We start from the raw sequence: 26781 nt of genomic DNA, 5'->3' as shown, positions 1-26781 counted from the left end.
GAGCTGAACAAGCTCCAGAAGAAGACAAAGAAGCAGTTTCGCTGCCCACACTACAATGGATTCTTGCTGAATCTGGGGTGATTGTTTGCAAGGTGGTAAAGTGGTGCCTTCACCTCACAGCCACAAGGTTATGAGTTGAAATATCTGGGCCTTTCTCAGTGGAGGTTGTGTGTGTGACTCTGGTTTCCCCCAATGGCATGTGAGGTTACTTATTGATGCTAAATTGCCTCTAGGAGTGAATGTGAGAGTGTGTGATTGTCTCTGTGTTTGCTTTTGATGGACTGGTGACCTGTCCATCACAATACATGACAAGCTGTTGCTATTGAGGGTGTGTGTGTGTCAATAGGTGAATGAGTGTAAAATACATTGAGACTGATGAATTACTGAAAATGTATCATTAAAGTGAAGTCCAATGAATATTTGAAAAGTTCACTGTGTGTCGTGAAGCCTCTGTTTTTATTAAGTGTTTGATATTTTCTGTATTTTTCCAGTACTATTCACATACTGTTATGAGGTGAAATATTTCTGTGTTTGAGTGTGAAGCAAGCAAGAAATTGTTTTGAATAAAAATGTAAATAGAACAAATCTGGGTTAGGGGATTTAAACTTTTTGAGAGAGTTTTAGGGAGTAAAACGGAGTAGAATGATTAGTCCTCCAATGTCTTAGAAAGAATGTCAGAGGCTCAAATTCAAGCCAGGCCTTGTCTTTGTGGAGTTTGCATGTTCTAGCATTCGGCTGTAGGTTTTGTCCTTCCATTGAACAAAAGTGGATTTGAGGCCAATCGGTGATTGTCTGTAAAGGATCTACAGATTAACAGGTCCAGACAAATGAATGTCTGAAAAGTAAAAGTTGGCTGGGGTCAATAAAGCTTTCTTCCCTCAGGCGAAAGGTTATCTCCTTTAAGCATCCATGACTCTGGGATGATTTTATTTTGACTGACTTGAGTAAATGTTTGAGAATATGCAAACATGGAAAGTTAAATGTTTTTTAAACAATATATTAATTATTGATGAGTGATTGAAATTTTACAGATTTTAGCATGTGGCGGTCACAAGGAAGAATCAACTTCTACCTAATTTTTTTTGAAGAAGTTTGCCTGACAGCTTTTCTGCAAAACATGATTTTAAAAGAAAACAATGGTTGCATTAACGATAACACCAGAACATTATCTAAATGGTTATTTTAAAAAATGCAAGTGGGGATCAAGTTTGGATTTCTGCATGCAAGTGTCAACAAATTACTTTCATTTCTTTAAAATGCACAGTCCGGCCAAAAAGGCATTATACTTCATCCAGCGATGTCCCTGTACATTTTTTCCAGTTTATTTGTGAATGTGTCATTTATTTGCATCCCTTCATCCTCGCCCGCTGCCACCAGCAGCACCGCCGTCACTTCGCAGGCAAACGAGCCTTTTCTGCCCGACATTATCTTCCTCCAGACTCCGCTGGAAAGGAGGCTGAAATGACGGATGCAGCCATGGGAGCGGTAGCCGGAGACACTTTATTTACATCCAAAGAGGCACTATAAGTTTAGAGGGGAAGCCGATGCGTGTGTCTCCCTCTTTACTTTCGCCGACCCCCTCCTCCTCCGCTGGCAGAAATTTATAAAGAACAAAAAATCCGACGAGGGAGGGAGGGGGGTTGATATACGCCGAGGCTGAAATCGAGAGGCGAACCCAGGGAAAGAGGAGTAATTCGCACACGGGACTTTCCCCCTCTTAGTCCCCCAAAAGGAGGGGGAAAAGTCGCAATATTGGAGACGAGACGGAATGAGCTTCTGAGGGCGTGAAAACGTCTGCAATTGTGGATACTTTATATATTTTTATTTCGAAAAAATATGGCCGAGAACGTTCTGGACTCTGGCCCGCCTTCAGCCAAGAGGCCTAAACTCTCCTCTCCGGCACTTTCCGCCTCCGCCAGCGATGGAAACGGTGAGTATTGTCTCTGGATAGCTTTAGTTACCGTGTTATTTGTTAATTTTGTCGTTTTTCGGCGGCTTGTGTTCACTTTAAGGGGAGCAAAGGCGCGGGATTACTCCTTGTGTTTTTGTCGTAGCTTGCTAACGTTAGCTTGCTGCTGGTGTGTGTGTGTGTCGGACGTGCAAGAAGCGCTCCGCAGCTAGCTTCGGATGCTAACAGCCATTTTAGCCGGAGGTTAGCATTGCTAGCAGCTCGGCTAGGCTAGTCTACCGACTGCGGCTCCCCAACTGACGGTCCCGTGTCGAATGGCTACGACCGTCATTATGTGTTAGTTGTCGAGTCAACTTGAAACAAAGTTTTTGGTATCCCACACCTCTTTTAAGTTTCCAGTCGTTTACAGACACCGTCATTCTTTATTAGCGGTTTTAACAGCTTCCAACGTCTTAGATGATCTTGTTTTGCCCCATCATAACTCGGACCCTTTTCCTCACGAACGTTAGCTGGCGTTATTAACATGAGCGATGCTGTTAGCCTAAATTTAGGCCTCCTTCTCTGACTGATTGTTAAGCTCAAATTGCCATTGTTGGTATGTTGTGTGTTTTATTTCGTGGATGGCGTGCGGCAGCAGCTGGAGAGCAAAGCTGTGGAGCATGGACAGCGCCATGCCCAGCCGCGGCGACACTCGCCAGCCGGGGAGTTTATGCTAGCCACCAAACACGAAATACTCTCCCCGGTTTCATCACTTCATCATTCACTCAAATCATTTTCAACACTTAAAAAGCTGCATTACAATGCGGTCTGCTCACTTCGAGGCTGTCAGCCACGGAAAGGGAAGAACAATTCCTCCAGACGATGCACACACATTTTCGTTACCTTGCGTGAAATATTTCACGGATCAGTGCAGTGCTGTCGTGAAACCCGTCGGTACATGAGGGTGACTTTAAATGCATAATTCTTCGCACAGCCTGCGTGCTTTAACCGTGCAGCGTGTTTATTGTGATATTTAACAAAACAAAGCATCAGATAAAGGGAATTGTTTGTGTTGTTTGATGTTTCTGCTGCCAGAGAGCAGTTCTGAAAATGATGCTGCACATTTAAGATGAAACTGGATGATTGTTTCTGTTACAGAACACGATTTGTCAATGTACTAGAAATTAAGACATCCTTGACACTTGAAATATGTGAGGAATCAGTAATAAGTAATTGTCAGTTTGTAATTTTGGGGAATCTCAATATCTCAGTCTGAAACTTTTACATTTGGTCATTCAACCCCGATTATTTTAAAATTCATCCACTTGAACACATAACAAGGAGATACTTTTAAAGTTAGCTATACTGTACTTGCCCCCACTCTTGCATGACAGCCATGTAAAACCAGATGGATGCTGAAGTACCATTTCAGTAGTACAGATGCCCTGAAGTTGACTGGGTTAGGTAGACACAATCTGGTTTCTTTCCGTATTAGAAAACCTAAAGAATGAAGTATCTTAAACTCTGATCTGAAAGAGTGCGTTAAATGGGTGTGCTTCATTGCTTTGATGTCCACCATGCTTCTATTTTTCAAATAATTTTTTTTCTATTTGCTCTGGAACTGAGTAGAAACATACTGCCGCAGAGTGCATCGATAGCAGCTTAGCTCCATTTTGTGACATTACTGCCACGGAATGGTCCATTCGTCACCTTTTCTATGTGAGCCTGTCTTTGCGATCACCTGTGGTTTATTGCTCCGTTGTCTTGTGCTTTACGATGTGTTATTGGTTTTCTTGTGGTGGAAGATTATTCATACTCCTCCAAAAACCTTTTATGACTTTTTCAATTCTAGCATGCAAAAATCAGGATTTTTCTCTTCTGTCTCCCATCTCCTCATGTGCTCCCCTCTAAACCTTACACTTCTGCATTTCAGATTTTGGCTCGCTGTTTGACTTGGAGCATGACCTCCCAGATGAGCTCATCAACTCCAGTGAACCAGGTCTGGTCAATGGAGGGGACCTTAACCAGTTACACACAACGCTGGGTGGAGGACCTGCAGGGTTGGGTCCTGGAGGTGGCAATGGAGGGCCAGGAGGAATGGGTCTTGGGCTTGGCCCTGGCCCCGGCGGGGGTCCTGGACCTGTCGGTGGCGGCCAGGACGCAGTGGCCAAGCACAAGCAGTTGTCTGAGCTTTTGCGTTCTGGGGCAACCACCTCAACTCAACAAGGACACCAAGGAGCGATGGGCAGTCCGGGGGGCCCTGCTATGGGCCAACACTTGGCAAACATGAAGGCGTCCCCTGGTCAGGGGCCTCAGCAGATGATGGGCCAGGGACAGCAGCAACATCTCTCCCCTCAGCAGCAAGCCAACATGATGCAGCAACAACAGAATGCTGCAGCTGGGATGTTGGGGAATATGAACAGAGCCATGATGGGAGCGCAGCAGAAAGGCAGTAATGGACAGCAGCAGCCAGGCATGATTGGGAACCAGGTGATGAACGGCTCTCCCAGGGGCTTCGGAAATCAGGGGCTGGCTGGCAGCGGGAACCTGTTGGCTGAGACCCTACAGCAGCAGGGGGCAGTTGGCCAGGCCGGGATGAGAGGCCAGCAACCTGGAGCAATGAACAAGGTAGGAACTTCAACTGTTATTAAAAGATTGCAATTTTACTACTTCATACAACATATTGTTTATTTTTAAATGTTGGAATTAGAGAGGAAGAAGGTTTTGAATTCAATATCTACTGGTAAAAAGCAGCTCAGTGTGGCTTTATCTCCTCGTTAATTATTAAAATGTACTTGATTGCAGAAATCTACATTTTATTTAAATCGAAAAAGTAAATTGTTCTCAAATCAAAGTGTTGTGTAGTAAGTGTAGCTCACCTTCTTTTACATGTCCTTTTTGGAGTTGAAACCTCAATACAATATTACTTTGGGTCCATCCGTTTTGTTACAATCGTGAGTGGTGTAGTGCATGCTTGGTATTGTAGTTGGAGTGGCAGAAAACAGCTCTGTTTGTGATTGACAGTCCCTCGGGAATGACAGTAAAACGGTGCAGTGGCAGGCTGCCGCTGACTGGATGCAGTAGAGACACTGATGTTTGATATAACCAGAGCTCTAACACAGTGAGAGGACCTTCAGGTTAGTTATAGGTGAAGTAAATGAAAGAAAATGCAACTGGAGCTTTTGGCAACAAGGTAGGAAATAGTGAGAAAAGGAAGGAGATGGGTACTGATTAGTAAACAGAAGAGTAGTATAGCAAAACAAAGCTGCTCTACTTGGGCGTGGAGATGTTTTAGATTTTTTTTTTTAGCCACTATGGGCTGCTGGGAGTGTTTGTATAAATTCACTCATCCATAAAGAAAATAAAAACCATTTTTCAGTTGATAAAAATGTACTCAAAACGATTGAGTAGCAGAAGGAGATCAACAGATATCATCTGATTTTTTTTTTTTTTTCTTTTTAAGGTAGAAGGATCTTTTTTGATCTGATTTATAGTGTATGGATGTATCTACAAACTCTGCCCATTTAACAGTGATTATTCAAAATGTTGTGGATTATTTCGATGTGAAGTATGGGAACACAACGTGCATTTTTACCTTGGAGACTGTCCCATCAGTGCAATCTTCATTCAAAAAGTTGCACTGTTTGATGTACTTGCATAAGATTTTGTAGATCACATCATAACAAGCATATTTCGTTTGTCGTTTTCTTCTGCTAGATGGGGATGATGGGGAACCCTGGGGGTCCTTTTGGAGGTCCATATGGAGGTCAGGGGACTCAAGGTCTGGGAGGGGCAGGGCTGGGCCCTCAGCTCCAGAGCAAAGGTCCCATGGCCAACAGCCTGGCTCAGTTCAACGTGGACAAGAAGAACCCACCCATGCAAGGAATGGCTGCTATGGTAAAGATTACAGACTCTCTGTGGAAATGCTAAACTCAAATATCTTTGACTCTCATCCTCTGTAGTTATTTGGTAAATTGAAGTACAGACATCAACATGCAATGTGGGGTGATTCACTTGTTTGAAGCCACTTGTCTTAGGCACTGTAGCGAGGCAGGTTGTGATCAGGTTGCGTCAGGAAGAGCAAGCGTTGTAGAACATGTGCCAAATCAAACGTGTCGATCACATGACCAACTGTGGTGACCCTGGAAGGTAGCAGCCGAAACACACCAGAGGCAGAGTATGAGCAGCATCTCAGTCTAATGCAGTCCAGTTCAACACCACGACAACCTCAAGAATGAACACTTAGAAGCCTGAACATAGCTATATTAATGAGGCTTAATTTATGGCAAAGCTGTGTCCTATTTAATATCAGTTTAGGTAAGTGTATCACTTGTTCACATCTCTGTGATTAACAGTTGGGGAGAAACCACAATTCTCTTTCCTTCCACAAGGTTGTTTTGACTCAATGTGTCTGCCTGCTATCTGCCTCCCCGTCTCACTGGGTGTAGTTTCTTGTCTCCTCAGTCTCACTCTTCTCATTCTCTTCCACTTTACTTGTAGGGCACCCAGCAGTCACCAGCAGGTGTGGGCGGTCCCGCAGGTGCTCCTGTGGGTGGAGCCGCGGGGATGGTTTCTGGTGCTCAGGCGGGTCTGGTGGGGCCCGGTACCCAGGTCTCTGCCGCTTCCGCTGCAGCCGGAGCGCCACCGACAGCCGACCCCGAGAAGCGCAAACTAATCCAGCAGCAACTGGTGCTGCTGCTTCATGCGCACAAGTGCCAGCGGCGGGAGCAGGCTAACGGTGAAGTGCGGCAGTGCAATCTGCCCCACTGCCGCACCATGAAGAATGTCCTCAACCACATGACTCATTGCCAGGCTGGCAAGTCCTGCCAGGGTGAGTAGAGCGGAGGCTGCACCGGGGCTCAGAAGATACATTAACTTTATGTTCATTTATATGGTAGAGACTAGAGAAGAAACAAGTTCTAATGTCTATACTTTTTCTCTCCTTAGCTCAGTTTGGAGACAACTTTCTCCTTTTCCTCATGCTTCTCCCTGTTCTCTAAACTCTGTCATCCTCAGTTGCACACTGTGCATCATCGAGGCAGATCATCTCCCACTGGAAGAACTGCACTCGACACGACTGTCCTGTCTGCCTGCCACTGAAGAATGCTGGGGACAAGAGGAACCCGCAGTGTGAGTGTCTGTATCTGACCAAAAGTACAATATACCTATACTTCTCTCTTATTTACGCTGTGGATCAGGAGTGCCTAACCTTTAATGAACCAAAGTGCACTTTTAAAATGTAGCCTTCACGGTCACTTCTCTCATAACTTGGCCATTTTTGAAATGTTTATGTTGTCCGCCATCATCATGGGCTTAAATGAATGAATGACAGGGACTGCTAGGTTAAGAGAGGGCAGACATGGAATAATGTTGAACACAATAAGTAAAAAACTGAAGTTGGACACCTCTGCTGTAGATCAGATATTATTATACTAATGAGATTTTACTAAATTGAACCTTTATGGCATTAATACTGACGCTCATATTGTCATCTGACTTTAAGATTTTTGGAAAAAGAAATATGGACTGTCTCTGTAAGAGTTTCAGCTGAGCTTTGTATTGAAATTTGTTTAGTGAAACAATTTTCTGTCGGTTTCAAGATTTCATATTGAACTGATCAAATCCGTTAACTTTCTCATTTCCTCTTATGTCCTCGTAGCTCTGCTTGGCGCGGCCGGAGCAGGGCTGGGCAGCTCTCTCGGGGCAGTTCCTGGTGGCCAACAAAGTGCCCCCAACATCAACCCGCCAAACCAGATCGACCCCAGCTCTATAGAGAGAGCGTATGCCGCCCTGGGCCTAACCTACCAGGGCAACCAGCCTCAGACCCCCCAGCCTAACATGCCGAACCAAGGTCTTTCAGGGCAGGCTGGCATGAGGCCGCTGAATCCAATGGGTGAGTTCACTGTGTGCATGCTTCGTTTTGTCGAAGTATTTTTTTGACTGCTATGCTAATCCTCGTCTTTCGGTAGAACTCATAGTTCAACTATATATCTCTCTTGTTCTGTTCTGTGTACTAACTACAGTAGTAATTTTAACATATCCTTTCTAAGGCTAATAAAGAGTCACTGGACTACATTCTGCATTCTGACTTTTTTTTGCTGACATCTAGAGGAAAAAGTGGCTTCTTTTCAGTTGGTCTGTTTCTATATCAATCCATAGGTGTGAATGCTATGGGAGTCAATGGAGGTGTGGGCGCTCCCCCTCAAAGCCAACAAGCCAGTCTGCTGCAGGATACAATGATGCATCTCAATGTGAACAGTCAAGGGTAAGAAAGAACACAAAAGCCTTCAGATGCTGTTTGTCAATTTCATTGATGGAAAATAATCAGTCACAGCTCACTCTGCAGGGTTTTACCAGATATCTGTTCCACACATTTATTTTTCAAAAGACATTAACATGATCCCGTCCTTGTCTCTGACAGTCTGATGAATGATGCTGGTGGGGTTGGGTCCATGCCCACAGCAGCCCCGCCCTCTGCTACAAGCATGAGAAAAAGCTGGCATGAGGACATCACACAGGACCTCCGAAATCACTTAGTCCACAAGCTGTAAGTATTACATGGAGAGTCAAGACCGTGCTACATTCTTATATTTTAATTTTGATATGCTGATTTTCCAATGTCAGTTTGTTGGCTGAGATGCGAGTAAAACCTTCATGATTCCTTGCCTTCATCCCTTTGCTCTTCTTTTCTTGATCAGAGTCCAGGCCATCTTTCCAACGCCGGACCCTGCAGCTCTCAAGGACCGGCGAATGGAAAACCTTGTTGCCTATGCTCGAAAAGTTGAGGGAGACATGTATGAGTCAGCCAACAGCAGAGTAAGTTGGACCTCAAGTAGTTCACTGCATGAATCAGAAAGGGTTGGAACATGGTTTAGATAAGTACCTTATTGCTATTTGCTAAAAGGCTTTTATGGGTGATATAATAATTATATTGCATTTTGGGCTCTTGTAAAAATAACTGGGGGGGGGGGAGCAGTTTATATTCCTCACAATCATCGGAAAAATATACTGAAATGGTTTTGTGCTGCTTTCTTATTTCTCTGCTTTCTCTTTGACAGGCTGAGTACTATCACTTGCTCGCGGAAAAGATCTACAAGATCCAGAAGGAACTGGAGGAAAAGAGGAGGACCCGACTTCAGAAGCAAGGCCTCGGCCTTGGGCCTGCTGGCATCGGTCAGCCCCCCACTGGACTGCCTCCTAGTAAATACACATTTGGCTTGTGTAGTCTTACATAAATTGATGCTACAATGAGTGACCTACAGTCATGGCATGAGTAATTAAATGCCCCAAAAAAGAAAATAATTGTTTAATATCTCCTGACTAATTCAGTGGATTTATCGTAACACTTTAATACAGATGTGTCACTATATTTTGAACATGTTGTGCATTGTAGAGTAAGATGACGGTTATCTTCACCTGTTTTTAACAGATGGTCCTCTCCCTGATCCATCGATGGTGCGACCGACGGGACCAAATCAGATTATGAATAGGATGCAAGGGCCAGGTGAGGAAAATTTCGGAAACCAAGATACATTGTTAGATAAGTAGTTTATTGTTGAAACAGAATAGCTGGACACACTTTATTGCACTGACTCAGATAATAGATTACAACAGGCTGAATTGCGCTTATTTTCACAGGAGTGGTTTATGTGTATTAAACTCGAAACTCTTCTTCACGTTTGTGATAGTGAACAAATCTATTATACAATCTCAGAATGTATCCTGTGGTCAGTAGCTCTCTTGTCTTCTCAGGTATGAATCAGTTCAATCAGATGGCAATGCAGCCTATGGGACAGAGGTCCACTCCCCCTCTTCCCATGGGAGCGTCTGGCAATCAGGTCAGTCCTGCACACAACGTGAATCATAGTTTAATGCAGCGAAACCTCACATAATTCCAAGAGGTAACATCTGAAAATTCTCCTTTCTTTCTTAACATTCCAGATGGGGATGGTTGGACCAAGAGTGGGGCAGCCCAACGTTAACCAGCTGCAGAACCAGTATCTGTCCCAGGGACAGTTTCCTGGTCCAGGGCCAGCAGTCGGAGCAGCTCAGCCTGGAATGGCCCAGCCTGGACCACAAGGAGGAATGACACAGGTACGAGGCCCTGCAGGTCTCATTGGATATCATCTTGTGGAAGTTAATGTTTGCTGGATCTGTCAAATACCGTATTGACAAAAAACACCAAGTGAGCACCGTGGCAGCAAGCGTGTCCGTGTCTACACAGGTGGTGTTCAGGTACAGTTCGGCTGTAAGTAATCAGTACTTGGGTGGACCTCTACTAAGTACAGTAAAAAATAATAGTACTACCATAAACATGTCCAAAAGTCAGCAGCATAGGACAAATTGCCACATTAAATAGAAATTGTTAGTTAGGAAGTACAAGTTCTGAAGTTGAATGTCCACTGAAACTTTTTATTCACCTTGTGCCTGAGCTTGCCTCCTGTCAATCCTCTTATTCTTCTCTTGATTCTCTTCTATCCTCAGACACAGATGGGCACTCCTCCCTCTCTTTCGGTTGCTAGTCCTCTCGCACAGCCAGGCTCCGCCGGCGGCCCCAGTGGGGTCGCTGCAGTGGGGACGATGGGTCCGCAGAGTGTTGGTGGAGGAGGCCCCAACTCTGCAGTGGGAGCACCTGCTCCCTCCGTGACTCCATCGAACACAAACCAGCAGCCCAACTCCATTCCCCACTTGGGCGCCATGCGTGGCTCACCCTCCCCAGCCCACAGCCGATCTCCCACGCCCCACCAGACACCTCCCAGGCTCGCCGGGTCCCAAACGCCACAGCCGCACACCCCTAATGCGTCGCAGCTTGCACCGCCTCCTGCCCCACTGCAGAATCCGCTCAGCCAGGGCCCTGGATCCAACAAGCCTCTTCAGCAGCAGTCCATGGGCCCAGCTGGTTCTACTACTCCATCTCACCCCGGACTCTCTTCCAGCTCAACGCCGCATGGTGCTCAGCTGCCACGGACTCCGGTCAGTGTGATTTACCTTCCCTATTTGTCTTGATTATGCTTACAACTAAAAAATGAACTCCATTGATCCAGTAGCAATAAATCATTTTTATTTACTCCTGTATGGTTCAGACAGCTTGGTAAAGCACCATAAAATGACAATGCTTTTAAAACATTTCCATGAATTTACATATTAACATCTGGCGACCGCTTTGCCGTTATTCCAGGACTAGTCCTTTGAGGTTTATGACGGGTAGAATATTCCAAACATTAAGCAGAAGCTGTCCTTACAGGATTGGTACTGAGCCATCATGTTGTGATGAGTGATCTGTGGTTGGACATGCCATCTACTGCTGGACTCCGGGTCGCTGAAGATAGTTCTGTATAGATTTAAGTCCAGTTTTTGTTGATAGTCCACCTCAATAACCATGAAAAAGACACTCCATGTTACCACTTCCGCTCACTGACTTGTTTCTGTTGATGCCATCAAGATGGACGTTTCTCTCACCTATTGCAAGTTTACAACACTGCTCACGTGTGCAAACTCTAGTGCTCACGTCTTTTTTATTGGAGGCACTCCCTCTCATTTATTTGTTTTTGCTTCACTTCAGGTGACTGTTTAACTCTCAGGCTTATCTCACTTCTGTGGCTGAGGATGTCAATTATTTCTTGGTTTTTTTAAACTTCAACATGTAAGGCCAATCATTTTCCCTTGTTAGAAGTCCCGTTTGTTATTGTTGTTGGATTCAGTGACGCTTGTTTCTCTTGGACGTTCCTGGCTTTATTCCACCAAGTTATAATTCAGTATGAAACGTCTTCGTCAGAGTTGAATCTTGACCTCTGAATGAAGATTTCCATTTACTCTTGTCAAGGCTGCCAAAGGTTTAGTTGGTTTATAGCTGTACTAAACTGGATACAGTTAAAAGTTAGTGGGGATGTTTTTTTTGTGTCCATTGCGTGTATTTTACGTAGTTGACACCTGTTTGTTTCCAGGGTATGAAACTGCAGAAATGTCTGATTCTGAGAGGTGACCACAGATGAATTGTCTGCACAGTCTATGAAATTTTAATAAAGATCGTGATTTCGGCAGCCTCGATTAAATTAACTTGATTGTCAGTGATATTACTATTTAAAGTGTGCGCTTTGGTGCATATAAAATCAGACATGTTCTCAAAAGTGAGCCAGCCATCAGGAGGTGAGAAAGGTATTACAAGTATTTCATTGAGCTCCTTGGTTTAGATTGTGTGCTTGAGCAGCAGACTAACAGAATAGAGCAAATCTCAATGGCACTGGAATCACCTGTAAGGACCAGAGGGTTATAATGGACACACGGATATGACTTTTTTTAATTGCCTTTAAAAAGATACAACCATACCTGCACCGTCAAAATTGTGTATAAAGAACAGATTTTATCTGTTCAGTATAGCAATGATAGAACATTATTTTTTTTCTTTTAGGGTTTAGGCAGGACATGTTCAGCTATTGTGTATGGGTGGGCGGGTCAGTGTTCCTTTGCTTCAATAATATAGTGCGCTTGGCAAGGAGACATGCAAAGGCTAGTGTACGCTGCTCAGAAGACAGGTGCGAAGTCTCCTCAGCAGTAGGGCCAAAAAGAGCCACAAGAGGGTTGGGATCCAGATTCATTTCGATGTGTACGTTTACATGCAGCCAATAACCCTTTTCAAACCCTTTTCAAATTCGAATGTTGGCAATAACCCAATAGCGCGTGGCCATGTAAACTCCCGCCAAAACCCGGAAAAGCTCATTTTCGAGATTTGTAAAACCCGATAAAGACCGCTGGGTTACTCCTTTTCAAACTCAAAAGTGCCACCATGTAGACAGATAACGAGTTAGGGGACATTGTTTTTGGTTCTGCGCATGCTCCCATCCGCAATGAATCATGGTCTTTTAAGTCCAGCAACGAGTAGGCGCGCAACTCACCACACTTTTGTCCGTGTGAGGCTTCCGTAACGCACGATACGGACTGTAATTCTGAGCGCGCACATCGCACATGCTTCCTTCTGAAAGTCGGCGATTTGTATGGCCTGCTGAAAATCATGAACAACAGAACAACCGTTCTGTCTGCGTTCTGCCTACAGAACGGAGTCGCTGCAGCAGTCTGCCTCTGCAGTTCAGTGGAGGAGGTTGCCAGATCTGTCGATCTAGTCTGTAAAAAAATCTGAAACTCGTAGAAAGCAGCCCAAACCTCCATCTCAGTTGAAAATGCACGTTAAAACCGTATTTTTATGATAAATAAACACGTCATAAACACATAATCATTTAATCAACCCATCCAACGTGTTCAAAAAAGAAGCTTGCTTTGGTGGAAACCCCACCCAATTTGGCAACACAAAGCCGCTTCGGTCAGAGCTGTTTTGTTTTGAGAACAGCACGATGTGCGCCGTGGTTTGGAAAGGGATATCCCGATTGAATGCGCTGACTTGTAAACGGGGTAACTCTCTGTCTGTTAAAGCATGTAAACGGGGTTTTCCTAATGTTTCAGAAACCCAGATATTGACCTGAACCCGAATTTTAGCTGCATGTAAACATAATGAATAATAAGAGAGAGAGTTTGGAAAACAGCCTTTCAGAATTTTTGCAAACCTGCAGAACCAGGCTCAGAGGTGGAGGCTTTCTGCCATGCCAGTTGGATTGAGTGGATAGGGCGAGAGACAAGGAGAGGACTGAGTGGCCATATAATCAAGCTTTGAAGAATCAACACTGAAAATATTTTAATTCTGCAACTATCAAGTCTTCAACAAAAAGAATGACTTGAGAAATTTGGTGGTTTAAAAAGTACTTGCAGGCTGGTGGTGTTAATGTGGTTGTTTTTAATAAAACAAGCACATCTCTTGCGGTCAGTATTCCTACATGTTGCAGCGCTTGACACGTGAAACTGCGCTACATTTTTTTGGTCTCTCTCTCTCTTCTCTAAATGGTCTATGAATATTATTGCTAAAAACTTTCACCCTTGGCTACTACCATGCGCGACACGTCACCCGTGCACGCCACGTTGGCGGAGCGTGAGACACCAGCCCCCTGTTAAAAAGAATTAAGTAGCCACTTTTTTTTTTTTTCCAAGTGTTGACTGCTGGTGCTGTTAGTTTTGGGGAGAAAAGAAGAGAAGAAAGTGAACTTCGAATCTTTTCAAAGCACTCGAGCAATAATATAGGAAGAACAACAAGATGTTCCTCCACTGCTAAAGATCAGTACCAGAAAAGGTCGAAGCTACCCTGATGTTAAATCTTTTTTCTTTTCTTTTTTTTTTTTTTTTTTTTTTTTGTTCTAAATTGGATTAGATAGCGGCTACATTTAGGCTAACTCCTGAATCAGTCGTCCGTCTTCCCGGACTTTGTACACTATGAAGCTATAATAGGTAACAGGTACGTTTAGCATAAAGTATCAGTCAAATTATAAATAAAGGATAGTTATGAGTGAAATAGCAAAACAGTAGCAAAAAAAGTAAAAGAGTAGACTGGCCATAGGTCTGGAGTCCTTTTACTCGAATACACGAATCCTGCATCAGCTGTCGTTGTGGAGTTGTAGTTAAATTTGTTCAGTTTGAAAACCAGTGGTGTGAATTTTATTATCTTCAAAATCTACTGCAATTTATTATCAATCTGAATATAGCTTAATTATTTTCCTCCTCTCGGAAGTGAGGCAGGGTTGTGCTTCAAAATTGCATTCTTTTAATGGTTCCCTTTTGTATGTTGTTTTCAAGGAAAACAAGAATACAGACAAATATAAACCTTATTCTAAGTTTATTTTTGAAATTAAAATACATGTGCTTTGTAAGGTGTACTGAAATTGAACAGAAAGCCTTGCATGTAGTTAAAAGACGTTTTCTGGAATATCTGTAGCATCTGTAAGTTTCTTGGATTCAAAGAATATTGCTTATGATAACACTTTACATTTTGTGATTGTTGAGTAGCCCATCTCGTCTTTAATTTGTTTTGCTGCTCCATTGTTTACCCTCTTTTACTCACTTCTGTCATATTTGATATTTTCCCCCTACTGAGTGTGTTTTTGTGTCTTTCCTGCAGTTATCGCAGAAGGGTTCATTCCCCACGGAGAATCAGGCCCTGACACCGGCCTCCGTCAACAGTTTGGACACTTCTTCTCAGCAGCCACAGTCAGAAACCTCAGCCTCGAACCTTGACCCAAAGATGGAGGTCAAGCAGCAGGATGAGGAGGAGGAGAGTGACGCCGGCAGCTGCTCCAAAGGAGGGAAGCTCAGTAACCTCAAAACCGAGGAAAAGCCTGTCAAATCTGAACTGAAAAAGGAAGAGTGTTCGGGAGAGGGAGGTAAGGGAGTTCCCATGGACACGTCAACAACAACAACACCAACATCGGCGGTGAAACAGGAAGACAGGAAGCCAGAGGTGAAGAAAGAGGTGAAAGAGGAAGAGGAGAACTCGGAGGCCGCTGTACCACAGGCTCCAGTGAAGAAGAAGAGTAAGATGAACTTAAGTTTTCACATAGCTGTTTAAATAACTTCACAGTGAGGAAATTTATTGTGAACCTATTGTCTTACATTTTAATCTCTAGTCTTCAAGCCTGAAGAGCTTCGTCAGGCTCTGATGCCCACACTGGAGTCTCTCTACAGACAAGACCCCGAGTCGCTCCCCTTCAGGATGCCTGTTGACCCACAAATGCTCTGCATCCCTGTATGTATCCACAATTAAGTGTGATTTCTAATATTCTCCTCTGTGTGTAATGTAACCACACTCTCACAAACTGTTTCCTGTGTCTGGTTTCTTTCCTGGAACCTGTGAGAACCATATTTTGACAGAAGCGGCTAACACACGTACTTTCTGTTGTTCCAGGATTATTTTGACATTGTGAAGAACCCGATGGACTTGTCAACCATCAAGCGAAAGCTTGACACAGGTTTGTAAAACTTTGTAACTTGACAGACGACGACAAACATGTAAAGTAAAAGACACTGTGTAAAGATTTGAACCAATTAGGGCTGAATTTGTGTTTAGTCAAGGACTCAAAGATAAAAACGTTTTTGGTCTGAACTGACGTTGGAAGCAATACATCTGTCTCAAGGAGAAAAGCAAAACTAAAATTGTCTCCTGTTTGCAAAATCATCCTTAACCCATCATCCCGTGGTTTTTGTTTTGATTGCAGGTCAATACCAAGATCCGTGGCAGTACGTGGACGACATCTGGCTGATGTTCAACAATGCATGGCTGTACAATCGGAAAACGTCACGAGTGTACAAGTACTGCTCCAAGCTGGCCGAGGTTTTTGAGCAAGAGATTGACCCCGTGATGCAGAGCCTCGGCTACTGTTGTGGGAGGAAGGTGAGACAGAGTTGCTCAACTATTTGAACGGATAGATGGAGTTAGGAATTGAGTATGAATCACACATGTGTACCGATACTAGAATGGTCTGAACTGCAGCGATGATGAGTGTTTTCAAACTGAGTTTTACCCCATTTCCAGTGTTTTCAAGAAATTCCACCATGGGAGCGGCTTTCATAAAGTTGTTTTCAGTGATGCTTTCTTTTTTTTTGTATTTCCTGCTTTTAAAACCTTTGAAGTTTTGAATCTAGTAGAGTTGTGTTTTGACGCTGTTACAAATGTGACACCTAGCTGAAAGTAAATCAATCTCTAGTGTAAACCTATCCCAGTTTCTGATGCGCCCGTGAACGATATGCTTATTCCACAAATGTGGCTTGAATGAGCTGATGTGTCTGAATGTTTTGAAAAAGTTTCAGAGGCAGAAATTAACTCTGCTCATTCACATCTGAAAATGGAAGCAGTGAAGTGGGTTCATGGCTAAATTTGGCTTTGGGCATACCACCGTTGTATCACATTTCAGCTCTCATTAGACTCTGCTATTTTTGGTTTTGCAGGCAAATAACAAAACTGCTCGGGCCTTATAATGAAAAGCTGGCCGTCAGATTGACTTCTGACAACGAGGCAAAGCAAACCAGGCTCTGGAGATATGCGTTAACCTAAAGTGAATTTTGCACTGGTCAGGTTCTTACAGATCTCAAACTTGTTTGTTGTAGTTGAGGTCACTGTCTTTCAAAAGTTGAAGGTCACAGCCTTTATCTACTTTTATTTGAAGTGTTTTTTACTGCTGTGGTAGTTAAATATTCACAGTGATCAGTGTAGTGACAATGCATTTAAAAAAAAATAACTTTCATTTTTATGTGCAGTGTTAAAACATTTTGTCACACCTGGCTTTTATTTGAACTTTAAGTATTGTCTGACCAGCAGGGGGCAGTAGCACCCATACACAATGCTCAATAAATTGAAGTTTTCATTTCCGTTTCTCTCCCTCTGTCCACCAGCTGGAGTTCTCTCCTCAGACACTGTGCTGCTATGGAAAGCAGCTGTGCACTATTCCTCGAGATGCTGCTTACTTCAGCTACCAGAACAGGTATGGAGGGAGTTACTGTTGAGACAATCAAACTATTGTAAACAGAATATCAAACTACTTTTAGAGCTTATGTTGTACACATTGATTGTTTTATGAATGTTGATTGGAGTAATATTGTTTCCCTAAACACTTCCCTTCACTTCATGTCCCCCCCCCTTTTTTTTTTTTTATACCTCAATGTGGTACTTAATGCACTGGCATTTTAACAGTCGGTCCTCTGATCACATTCTTAAAGGTGTTTCCTTGAAGCACAACTTTAAATTGCAGCTGAAGCACAGATTGTTGGAAATGGTACACAGAGAGGCAAACTTCAGCACGCAACCCGCTCTAAACCATCAGGCGACACGATAGACGAGATGCAAAACACTTTCTGCACGTCAGTAGCAGGTTTCTCTGATCTGTAGGTGTATAATCTCAGAGAGGTGTCCAAACTGTTAAAAATAATTAATCTTTACACTGTACTACAGTTTGTAGCCTTCCATGAGGGAAGATAATAAAGATCTGCCTCTACTAAAGCACAACGCTCGGTGTTACTCCCTTTACAACACCATGCAGTTGAATACTGTAAGCTAATGGTTCCAATGCTAAAGCAAAGAGGAGTGGGCTGAGAGGACACCCCTTGGTTCAGATTGCCGTCCATTAGCTATAACAACAGCTGTAGGCAAGTGACGTATAGTTTGGATCCAATTAAGGAAGCCCCCTCCCAAAACATCACACAAATAGCCCCACTCAACCCGATCGAAGGCCTTTTCTGCGTATAATGAGACGGCCAGTGCCTTCCTTTTGCATTGTCAGGTAAATTGTATAATATTCAAGAGGTTTCTCACAATGCAAGATGAATAGCATCCAAAAACGAAGCCGGTCTGATCTAAATTTATTAGCATGGGGAGTGTTTTCCCCAAAACTGGTTTTAACAGAAGTTTGCAGTGAACAGAAATCAGGCTGATCGGTCTAGAGGAGCCACACGTGTCATAAGGCTGATCGCTCCTCAACCAAAAAATGAAATGTTAGCATTGCTTAATGAAGGGGGGAGAAAACCACTATTAAAGGAATCCAAATATATGTCTAAATGTTTTATAAAATTCAGGTCCTAAATCATCCAGTCCAGGGGCCTTTCCTCCCTTAAGAGTGCGTATGACTTGTAAAACATCTCCTCTTTAATTGGCTTGCATAAATTTGCTTTCTATTAGAGACGGTAAGCCTTTGCTGCTTTTTAAACACTTGTGAAAGCCTTGCAGGGATGTGAAAGGACAGACTTTTAAAATTAACTGCTTGTATGAACATCAGAGCAGTCATGTGTGCCTTCCTGTTCATATGTGTTTAGTGTTTGCATTACGCCCTGTGCCACAGCTTGCTGCTCCTGTGTAGCTCCCGTTTGATTCTGCTCCTGCTCTGTTAGCCGTGACGCTGCTGATTGTTGTTGTTGCTCATCCTTTCATGTCCAAATTGCTAATCTGTGCTTTGCCTCGGCTCTCTGCTGTGTGTTGTCTCGTCTCATTCCTGGTCCTCATGGCTCGTCTGTCCCCCCCCCTCCCCTGTTGCCTGTGATATCAACATTGGCTTGCTGTTGACTTGACCAACCATGCGCCTCCCAACACACCCACTCATTCCCCCTCCTCCCCCGCCATCCCCTCACCCTTTCAAATCTCATGACTGGCTGTTGCGGTGACGACTTCCTGCTGTCCTGCGCCCCTCCTTCCTGCACGCTCCGCTTGTGGCACCCTGTCTTGCCCATGTCCTGTACCATTTGGTGACTGCCCTCCCGTGCGCTGTCTGTGATTGACTGTGCTGTGGGGAACGGTGTAGTTCACCAAAATTTGGGCTTCTTGCTGACAGGTACCACTTCTGCGAGAAGTGTTTCAACGAGATCCAGGGAGAGACGGTTTCACTGGGCGACGACCCCACCCAGCCGCAGACGTGAGTATCCCTCTGCACTCACTCTGAAATGTTGACACTTGTTTTTCTTTCTTTTTCACAAACATTCTTCACTGTTACACTCTGTGGCAGCACGCTTTTTAATTATATGAACTTATGATGAAGTAAGAGTTCATCTAACGATGGATTTTTATCATCTTAATTGTCTTTAGAAGCCAATCCTTGATTTTTCATTTCTTTTTCAAACCTTATTAATATTCGTGGAAAAACAAGAGGAATAGTTATTCTTCCTGGCTTTATCCTTTACTTGTTAATCAACGCTAGAACACCTCCACGTATTGCTAGTAGTCATTCAGATGTTGCTGCGCTTTAACTTCAGTTAGTACTGCCAGTTTTCTGCTTTTCAGAAACTGAAGCAACAATTCTCAAAAGATCTTTAGACATGAAGCCAAATCTATTTATATTTATGTTTTTATATTGCCTATTCAGTTTGAAATAATAACACTATTTGAATTGTCCTGTCTTCCAAGTATTATCTTCTGAATGTTGACACATTTAGCCTTTTTCACATTTCAGATCAATTAACAAGGATCAGTTTGAGAAGAAGAAGAATGACACACTGGACCCTGAACTGTAAGTCAGCTGCTCCTCCAATGTCCAAGAACATTAGCTAAAGTGAAACCAAGTTTATAATGCTCATCCTCTCCTCTCTTTGTTTTCAGGCTTGTTGAATGTTTGGACTGTGGACGCAGGATGCATCAAATTTGTGTCCTGCACAATGACACAATCTGGCCATCAGGGTGCGTCTGTTTTTTCTTCTTTCCAGTCATTCTGAAGGTTTGAACTTATGTAGCCTGCTTGTAATAACTATTCTTTTATCAACCTTCTTTTTTTCAGTTTTGTGTGTGATGGCTGTTTAAAGAAGACAAACAAGACAAGAAAAGAAAATAAGTATTCGGCCAAGAGTGAGTGTCCAAAATCTTCAAGTTACTGCTCAGAAATGACTTCTCTGCTCTCTGGAATGTTCTTCATTCTACTGTGTGTTCTTACAGGGTTACCGCAGACAAAGTTGGGCTGCTTTCTGGAGACGAGGGTGAACGACTTCTTGAAACGGCAAAGCAACCCAGAGGCTGGGGAAGTCTTCATTCGTGTGGTGCATGTCTCTGACAAAGTGGTGGAGGTCAAACCAGGCATGAAGTCCAGGTACAGAAAGGGGAACACTTTGGGATTTTAATGATCTTCCCATAAAGTTTGCTTCTCATGTTTGCGTTTGACCGATTCATAAGCTCTCATTAGGAATTGAACAGTGAAACCTTTTAATGTCTTCCTCTGATTTTGTCTCTAGATTTGTGGACAGCGGAGAGATGTCCGAGTCTTTCCCGTACAGGACAAAAGCTCTCTTTGCTTTTGAGGACATTGACGGAGCCGATGTCTGTTTCTTTGGGATGCATGTTCAGGAGTACGGTTCCGACTGCCCTCAACCCAATCAGAGGTAAGGCTGTGTCCATATTACAAACACTATTCTCAGCAGAGGTAACCTTTTTTTTAATCTTTTTTAATAAATTGACTAAATCTTACACTCTTACAGGCGAGTATACATCTCCTACCTGGACAGTGTACACTTCTTTCGTCCTCGCTCTCTCAGAACTGCGGTCTACCATGAAATCCTCATTGGCTACTTGGAGTATGTCAAGAAGTTGGGGTGAGTCCCATTGCAAAATGAATGTTTTACACACAGGTAGGCTAGTGACGACGCGCCATGTCAGCAGTTTGGAGATTCTTTAATATGAATGAGATTGACGACAGTAATTCAGACTGTAAATTACAATCTGCTAAAATATCAAGAGGAGGCACGAAAGATAGTCTATACAGTGCCACAACTTCATCTCCTGTGACATTCGGACCATCAGAGTTGGCACAATGTTGCCCATTAGTTTAACTGCTCAGTGGATCCAGGAGGATTTTACTGTAAGCTGTGCTACATGCTCCATTATAGAGTTTCAGGGCTCACACACCAGCAATGCTACACATGATCAAATGATGACAGATGCACTCATTAACGGCAAGTTGGAACGTGTGTGCGGAGGTGTTTCGCACAGCATTTGCACATCATGTGCAAATACTTCGTACTTGTCCTGTAGTATTGGTGCTCCCCTATTTTGTTATGAAAACATATGTTTGTGTAGTTTTTACTCTGAAAAAATAAAGCTTGACAATAATTGTCTATTTTTATTGGTTTGTTTATCCTTCTTAGGTACACCACTGGCCACATCTGGGCCTGTCCACCCAGTGAGGGGGACGACTACATCTTCCACTGTCACCCTGCGGATCAGAAGATCCCGAAGCCCAAACGCCTTCAGGAGTGGTACAAGAAGATGCTCGACAAAGCTGTGGCAGAGCGGATCGTCCATGACTACAAGGTAGAGAAGCAAGTTCCTGAACTTTTGTTCAGGAATGTTGGCATTCTGAAGTTTCATGAATGAGTTGATCTTTATTTACACAGTAAACACATACTTTACCATTACCACTTCAGAGTATCTGTGCAGATTGAGTCAGTTCATATCTCTGCAAAACACCAACCTAATATCTGTTTGCTCCCACAGGACATCTTCAAGCAGGCCACAGAGGATCGCTTGACCAGTGCCAAGGAACTGCCTTACTTTGAGGGTGACTTTTGGCCCAATGTGCTGGAGGAGAGTATCAAAGAGCTGGAGCAAGAGGAAGAGGAGAGGAAACGGGAGGAGAACAGCACTTCCAATGAGAGTATTGATGTAAGAATCACTTTCTATCGTCCTTGACTCTTTTTACGGGTGACAGAAAACTGGGAGGGAAAGAAAGGTCAGGACAATGAAGGAGGCTTTTTACATTGATGTGTTAAAACGTGAGCGTGTAGTTTGCTTGATCACATTTTTTTCCCTTAACCTCTCTTTTTTAGGACACGAAAGGTGACAGCAAAAATGCAAAGAAGAAGAACAACAAAAAGACAAGCAAGAACAAGAGCAGCCTGAGCCGAGCCAATAAGAAGAAGCCCGGGATGCCAAACGTCTCCAACGACCTTTCGCAGAAACTCTACGCCACCATGGAGAAACATAAAGAGGTAAGACTTTATTTTTTCACGTCATGACCAGGTGTGCTTGTGCAGTGTGATTTCTTTCTTTGTTGAGGTGAGTGTTTTATTGGTGCTTGAGGCTCCATATCCCTTTCTTCTTTGAATTTTCCAGGTTTTCTTTGTGATCCGGCTGATCGCGGGCCCCATGGCAAACGCCTTACCCCCTATAGCAGACCCAGATCCTCTGATGGCATGTGATCTCATGGATGGCCGGGATGCTTTCCTGACTCTGGCCCGGGACAAGCACCTAGAATTCAGCTCACTAAGGAGATCCATGTGGAGTTCCATGTGCATGCTGGTGGAGTTGCATAACCAGAGCCAGGACCGCTTTGTTTACACCTGCAATGAATGCAAGCATCACGTGGAGACTCGCTTCCATTGTACCGTCTGTGAGGTAAGTTGGGGAGTAAAATCCATTTTGATGCATCTGGATTTTTTTTTTTTTTTTTTTCTGTAAATATGACCTTACTAATTGTCATGTGTTTTTGCAGGATTACGACCTTTGCATCACGTGTTACAACACTAAGGGTCATGAGCACAAGATGGAGAAGTTAGGCCTTGGCTTGGATGACGAGAGCAGCAACCAGGCGGCCGCCACCACCCAGAGCCCCGGAGACTCTCGCCGTCTCAGCATCCAGCGTTGCATCCAGTCCCTGGTCCACGCGTGCCAGTGCCGAAACGCCAACTGCTCTCTGCCGTCCTGTCAGAAGATGAAACGGGTCGTTCAGCACACCAAAGGGTGCAAGAGGAAAACAAACGGAGGCTGCCCCATCTGCAAGCAGCTCATTGCCCTGTGTTGCTACCATGCGAAACACTGTCAGGAGAACAAGTGTCCGGTCCCTTTCTGTCTGAACATCAAGCACAAGCTTCGCCAGCAGCAGCTGCAGCACAGGCTGCAGCAGGCTCAGATGCTGAGGAGGAGGATGGCCAGCATGCAGAGAGTGGGTCAGCCCGCCGGAGGACCGCCAGGGGGCAACGGCCTGCCCTCTCCTGGAGCCAACAATGGAGCTACTGGTCCTGGTACCCCCACGTCTGTTGGCACCCAGCCTCCTACCCCACAGACCCCTACCCAGGGAAACATGGCAGGACTTCCTCAGCAGGGAGTTGGAATGGGTGGGATGGGGGGAATGGGAACTCCAGGCCAACAGCAGCAGATCCAACAGCAAGGTGGTGCCATTCCCCCCCAGCACCATCTCCATCAGTTTCCACAAGTGGGTGGAGGTGGGATGATGAACTCTCCTCAGCAGCAGATGGTACCTCCACTCCAGCAGCAGCCTCCCAACGTCCAGCAGCAGCACCCTGGTGGGTTGCCTCCTTACAACCCCAGACCGCCCGGGGCTTCTCCTCTCCACCAGTCTATGGGAAAACCTGGATTGGGTCCAGCCACCCCACCGCAGCAGCAGTCGAACCCGGGCCAGGGGCCAATGCCTGTACAAAGCCAGCAGCAGGGGCCTCCTCTGGCTGCTGTGGAGACCGCCCTCAAAATCCAGCGATTAGCAGAGACCCAGAGACAGATGGCTCAAGCACAGGCCCAAGCACAGATACGAGGTTTGGGCCAGGGAGGCATGATACCCCAACATCCGCACCACCAGAACAACCCGAACCAGATGGGAATGCCCCACATGGGGCCCCAGAGCATGCCCCCACAGGCTCAGGGAGTTGTTGGAAGGACTATGTTAGACCCACAGCAGCAGGGGATGCTCGCTGGGATGCAGCAAGGTGGCCCTCAGTCACAGCTACCACCTCAAGTTCAGCAGCAGCTTCAGCAGGTCCAGCAGGGAGGCGGTGGACAACTTCCACCTGCAAACCAGCAGTGGGGTGCTGGAGGACCGCCCATGAACCCGCAACAAAGACCAGGTATGATGGGTCACATGGCAGCTCAGCAGCAACCGGTGGTGTCCCAACAGCAGCAGCAAATGATCAATCAGCAGCAGTCCCAGCCCGGAAACCGTGGGTTGATGCAGGTAGCGGGAATGTCGGGTGGGGCCGCTGGCGCGACGGCATCATTAGCAGCCGCAGCGGGAGCGGGAAACCTGCCTCAAGCGGCACTGCAAGAGCTCTTGAGAACGCTACGCTCGCCAAGCTCACCTCTGCAGCAGCAGCAAGTGCTGAACATCCTTCGTTCCAACCCGCCCCTGATGGCCGCGTTCATCCGGCAAAGAGCTGCTCGGTATCAGGGTGGTCAGGGCGGTCCTGGAGGAGTGGGAGGGCCTCCCCAGGGCGCCCCCGTCAGTGTGAGGTTTCAAGGTGCTGCTGGAGGGGTCTCCGGTGTAAGTGGGCCAGGAGCCAACCAGCTTGCTAACATGGATGGACAGCAGCAGGTTGTCAACCAGACGGGTCAGCCAGGGATGAATATCGCTCAAGGGGGATCTGCCGGAGGAAATATGCCCACCATAGCACAGCTTCAGCAGCTGCAGCAACAGCAGCAGCAGCAGCAGCGCCCCATGCTGGCCGGGAATCTACAACAGCAGCAAATGGCGGCATTGCAGCAGCAGCAACAGGGGGCGATGCAACCAGGGCAGCAAGGAAACATGGCCAACCCCCAATTCAGAGAGCTGTTAATGAGAAGGCACCTCCAACAGCAGCAGCAGCATCAACAGCAGCAGCAGCAAATGGGAAATCACGGGCAGTTCCAGCAGCCGCAAGGACTCCAGCAGCAGCAAGGCCAGCAAGCCTTCATGCAGCCAGGCCAGGGACAGCCAGGAATGCCCCCCTCCTCCCAACCACAGCCCGGCGGTGGAGGCGTCGGGGCTCCCCAGCAGCCACCGCAAGGAGGACCGCAGGGAGGGCCAGGACAGCTCGGCCAGCAGCAAGGATACCCCAACTCCATGTCACAGGTCGCTGCTGCGCTCCAGCAGAGGCTCCAGCATCAGATGCAGATGCAGCAGCAACATCAGCAGCAACAGCAGCAAAACCCAATGGGAGGTCTTCAAGGACCAGACCTGGGGCCGAGCGGAGGAGCCGGAGGACCGCCTCTCCAGCCTAGTCAGGGTGGATCCGGGCCGGGTCAGCCACCACAAGGCGGAGGAGGCGGCGGGCCCCCGTTGCCTCAGACTTCCCAAGGCTTGCTTCACCAGAACATCCACCAGAGGCTCCTGCAGCAGCAGCATCTTGGAGGGGGCTCTCCAGCCCAGCACAGCAGTCCCATGAGTCCCCAGCAGCAGCTGGCCCAGTCCCCACACCTTCAGGGACAGGGAGGTCTTGGTCCGGCGGGATCACTCAGCAGTCAGGTCAGGTCGCCACAGCCGTCACCGAGGCCGCAGTCGCAGCCTCCTCACTCCAGCCCGTCCCCTCGCATGCAGCCCTCCTCCCAAGCTCAGCCGCAGCCCTCGCCTCATCGCATCTCTCCGCAGACCCAGACGGGGTCGCCGCACCCGGGCCATCTGGGCCAGCACCACCCCAGTATGGCTCCGCCGCAGCCCCCTCAACCCCAGCAGCCCCCCGGGAACCCCGTAGACCCCGGCCAGTTCGGCTCGGATCAGAACTCCATCATGTCCCAGCTGAGCGGGATGACGGGGATGCACAGTGGACAGGGGGCGCCGTCGGACTTACTGGGCGGGAACAATAACGGCAGCGGTAATAACAGCCAGGAGCTGGGATCGAACATTAACCACAACCTCATGTAGCCTTGACTCCACCCAGTCCTCCTGCCTCCATGCTCTGATCGGCCGCCCCGGACGACAAACTGCCATGGAAGGAGATCCAGACCAGACTGCGGCTTTGGGGTTTTGAGAAGTTTTTATTTTCTATTTAAATATTTTTGTGATGTACAAATACGAACTGAAGCTTCCTTCCTATGGGAGATGCAACGTCAATCTTAGAAGTCAATAAATGAATAAATTAAAAACAATGGTAAGTTATTGCTGTTAATATATATCTATATATTTTTGCCAATTGTGTACAAAAAAGGTGAAAGGGCAGTGTTTCAGGTTGAAGATATTTCTTCCTTAAGTATATGACACAATATTTTTGGGGACTGAGAATTTTGCCTTTTTATGAATATTTTTAAGATTTCAACAGTGGCTAAAGATGAAAAGTAAGTTGACACGATGTACCTTTTTTTTTAATTATCGTTTTGGTTTCCTCTTTAAATACCCAGTCATGATTGTATCTATTCTACAGAGAGTACGTTTATTTTATTTCTATATTATTATTATTATTCTCCCTGTATGAATTGTAAAACAAGCATCATCAACATATCTTCCGTTACAGAAATGTAAATTTTTACACTGACTGCAACAACAGCATAAAAAGACGTTTTCATGCTGGTGGGAGAGTGTGATAATGCAGTTTGATCTCAAGAGGTTCTCTTTTTTTTTTTACCCCCCCCTCTCTTTCGTTGTTTCAGTCAGGGTTTATCGGTTTTAACGACATCTTAACAGTGTTGACGGTCGTCGGAGGGCCATCGCCCTCTGTGGACTCGCTCTGACTTTGCTGCAGAACTTAGGCCATGTCTGCAGAGCGAGGGGGAGAAACTCCCCACAGCCTCTTGGGGGGGCGCCCCCCCCCCCCCCCCCCCCCCCCCCCCCCCCCCCTCTCCATTTAGTTTCTTTTTTTTT

At 45.6% G+C, this 26781-nt stretch overlaps 1 protein-coding gene across 2 annotated transcripts; it reads left to right on the top strand.

Annotated features, from left to right (window-relative positions):
- The first annotated feature begins 1426 nt into the window (after window positions 1-1426).
- Window positions 1427-26443, top strand: LOC115392956 (histone acetyltransferase p300-like). Of its 2 annotated transcripts, none has more exons than XM_030097675.1 (31): window positions 1427-1930; window positions 3822-4516; window positions 5606-5785; window positions 6389-6719; window positions 6905-7018; window positions 7548-7781; window positions 8048-8153; window positions 8310-8435; window positions 8587-8704; window positions 8947-9088; window positions 9318-9392; window positions 9641-9726; window positions 9830-9982; window positions 10373-10861; window positions 14883-15294; window positions 15388-15506; window positions 15666-15729; window positions 15976-16151; window positions 17150-17238; window positions 19075-19155; window positions 19690-19746; window positions 19836-19913; window positions 20011-20078; window positions 20166-20316; window positions 20459-20605; window positions 20702-20815; window positions 21368-21533; window positions 21717-21884; window positions 22049-22210; window positions 22335-22616; window positions 22714-26443. In XM_030097675.1, the coding sequence occupies exons 1-31, from the start codon at window positions 1837-1839 to the stop codon at window positions 25846-25848; spliced, it is 8412 nt and encodes a 2803-aa protein (XP_029953535.1). In that variant the 5' UTR covers window positions 1427-1836; the 3' UTR covers window positions 25849-26443. The 2 variants fall into 2 exon arrangements, with proteins under 2 accessions (XP_029953535.1, XP_029953534.1); XM_030097674.1 differs by having other exon boundaries at window positions 6905-7024.
- Window positions 26444-26781: the final 338 nt, after the last annotated feature.

The sequence above is a fragment of the Salarias fasciatus genome, chromosome 8 (genome assembly GCF_902148845.1).
Source record: "Salarias fasciatus chromosome 8, fSalaFa1.1, whole genome shotgun sequence".
NCBI lineage: Eukaryota > Metazoa > Chordata > Actinopteri > Blenniiformes > Blenniidae > Salarias > Salarias fasciatus.
The sequence above is the reverse complement of the archived record's forward strand: the minus strand, read 5'-3'. Positions and strand labels throughout refer to the sequence as shown.

What these genes read in the sequence shown, in the direction of transcription:
- LOC115392956 (XM_030097674.1), top strand. Translation starts at nt 1,837, where the DNA reads ATGGCCGAGAACGTTCTGGACTCTGGCCCGCCTTCAGCCAAGAGGCCT. An exon ending in CTCAATGTGAACAGTCAAGG is followed by an intron (nt 8,154 to 8,309) that starts GTAAGAAAGAAC and finishes TGTCTCTGACAG; the next exon opens with TCTGATGAATGATGCTGGTG. An exon ending in TACTTCAGCTACCAGAACAG is followed by an intron (nt 17,239 to 19,074) that starts GTATGGAGGGAG and finishes TCTTGCTGACAG; the next exon opens with GTACCACTTCTGCGAGAAGT.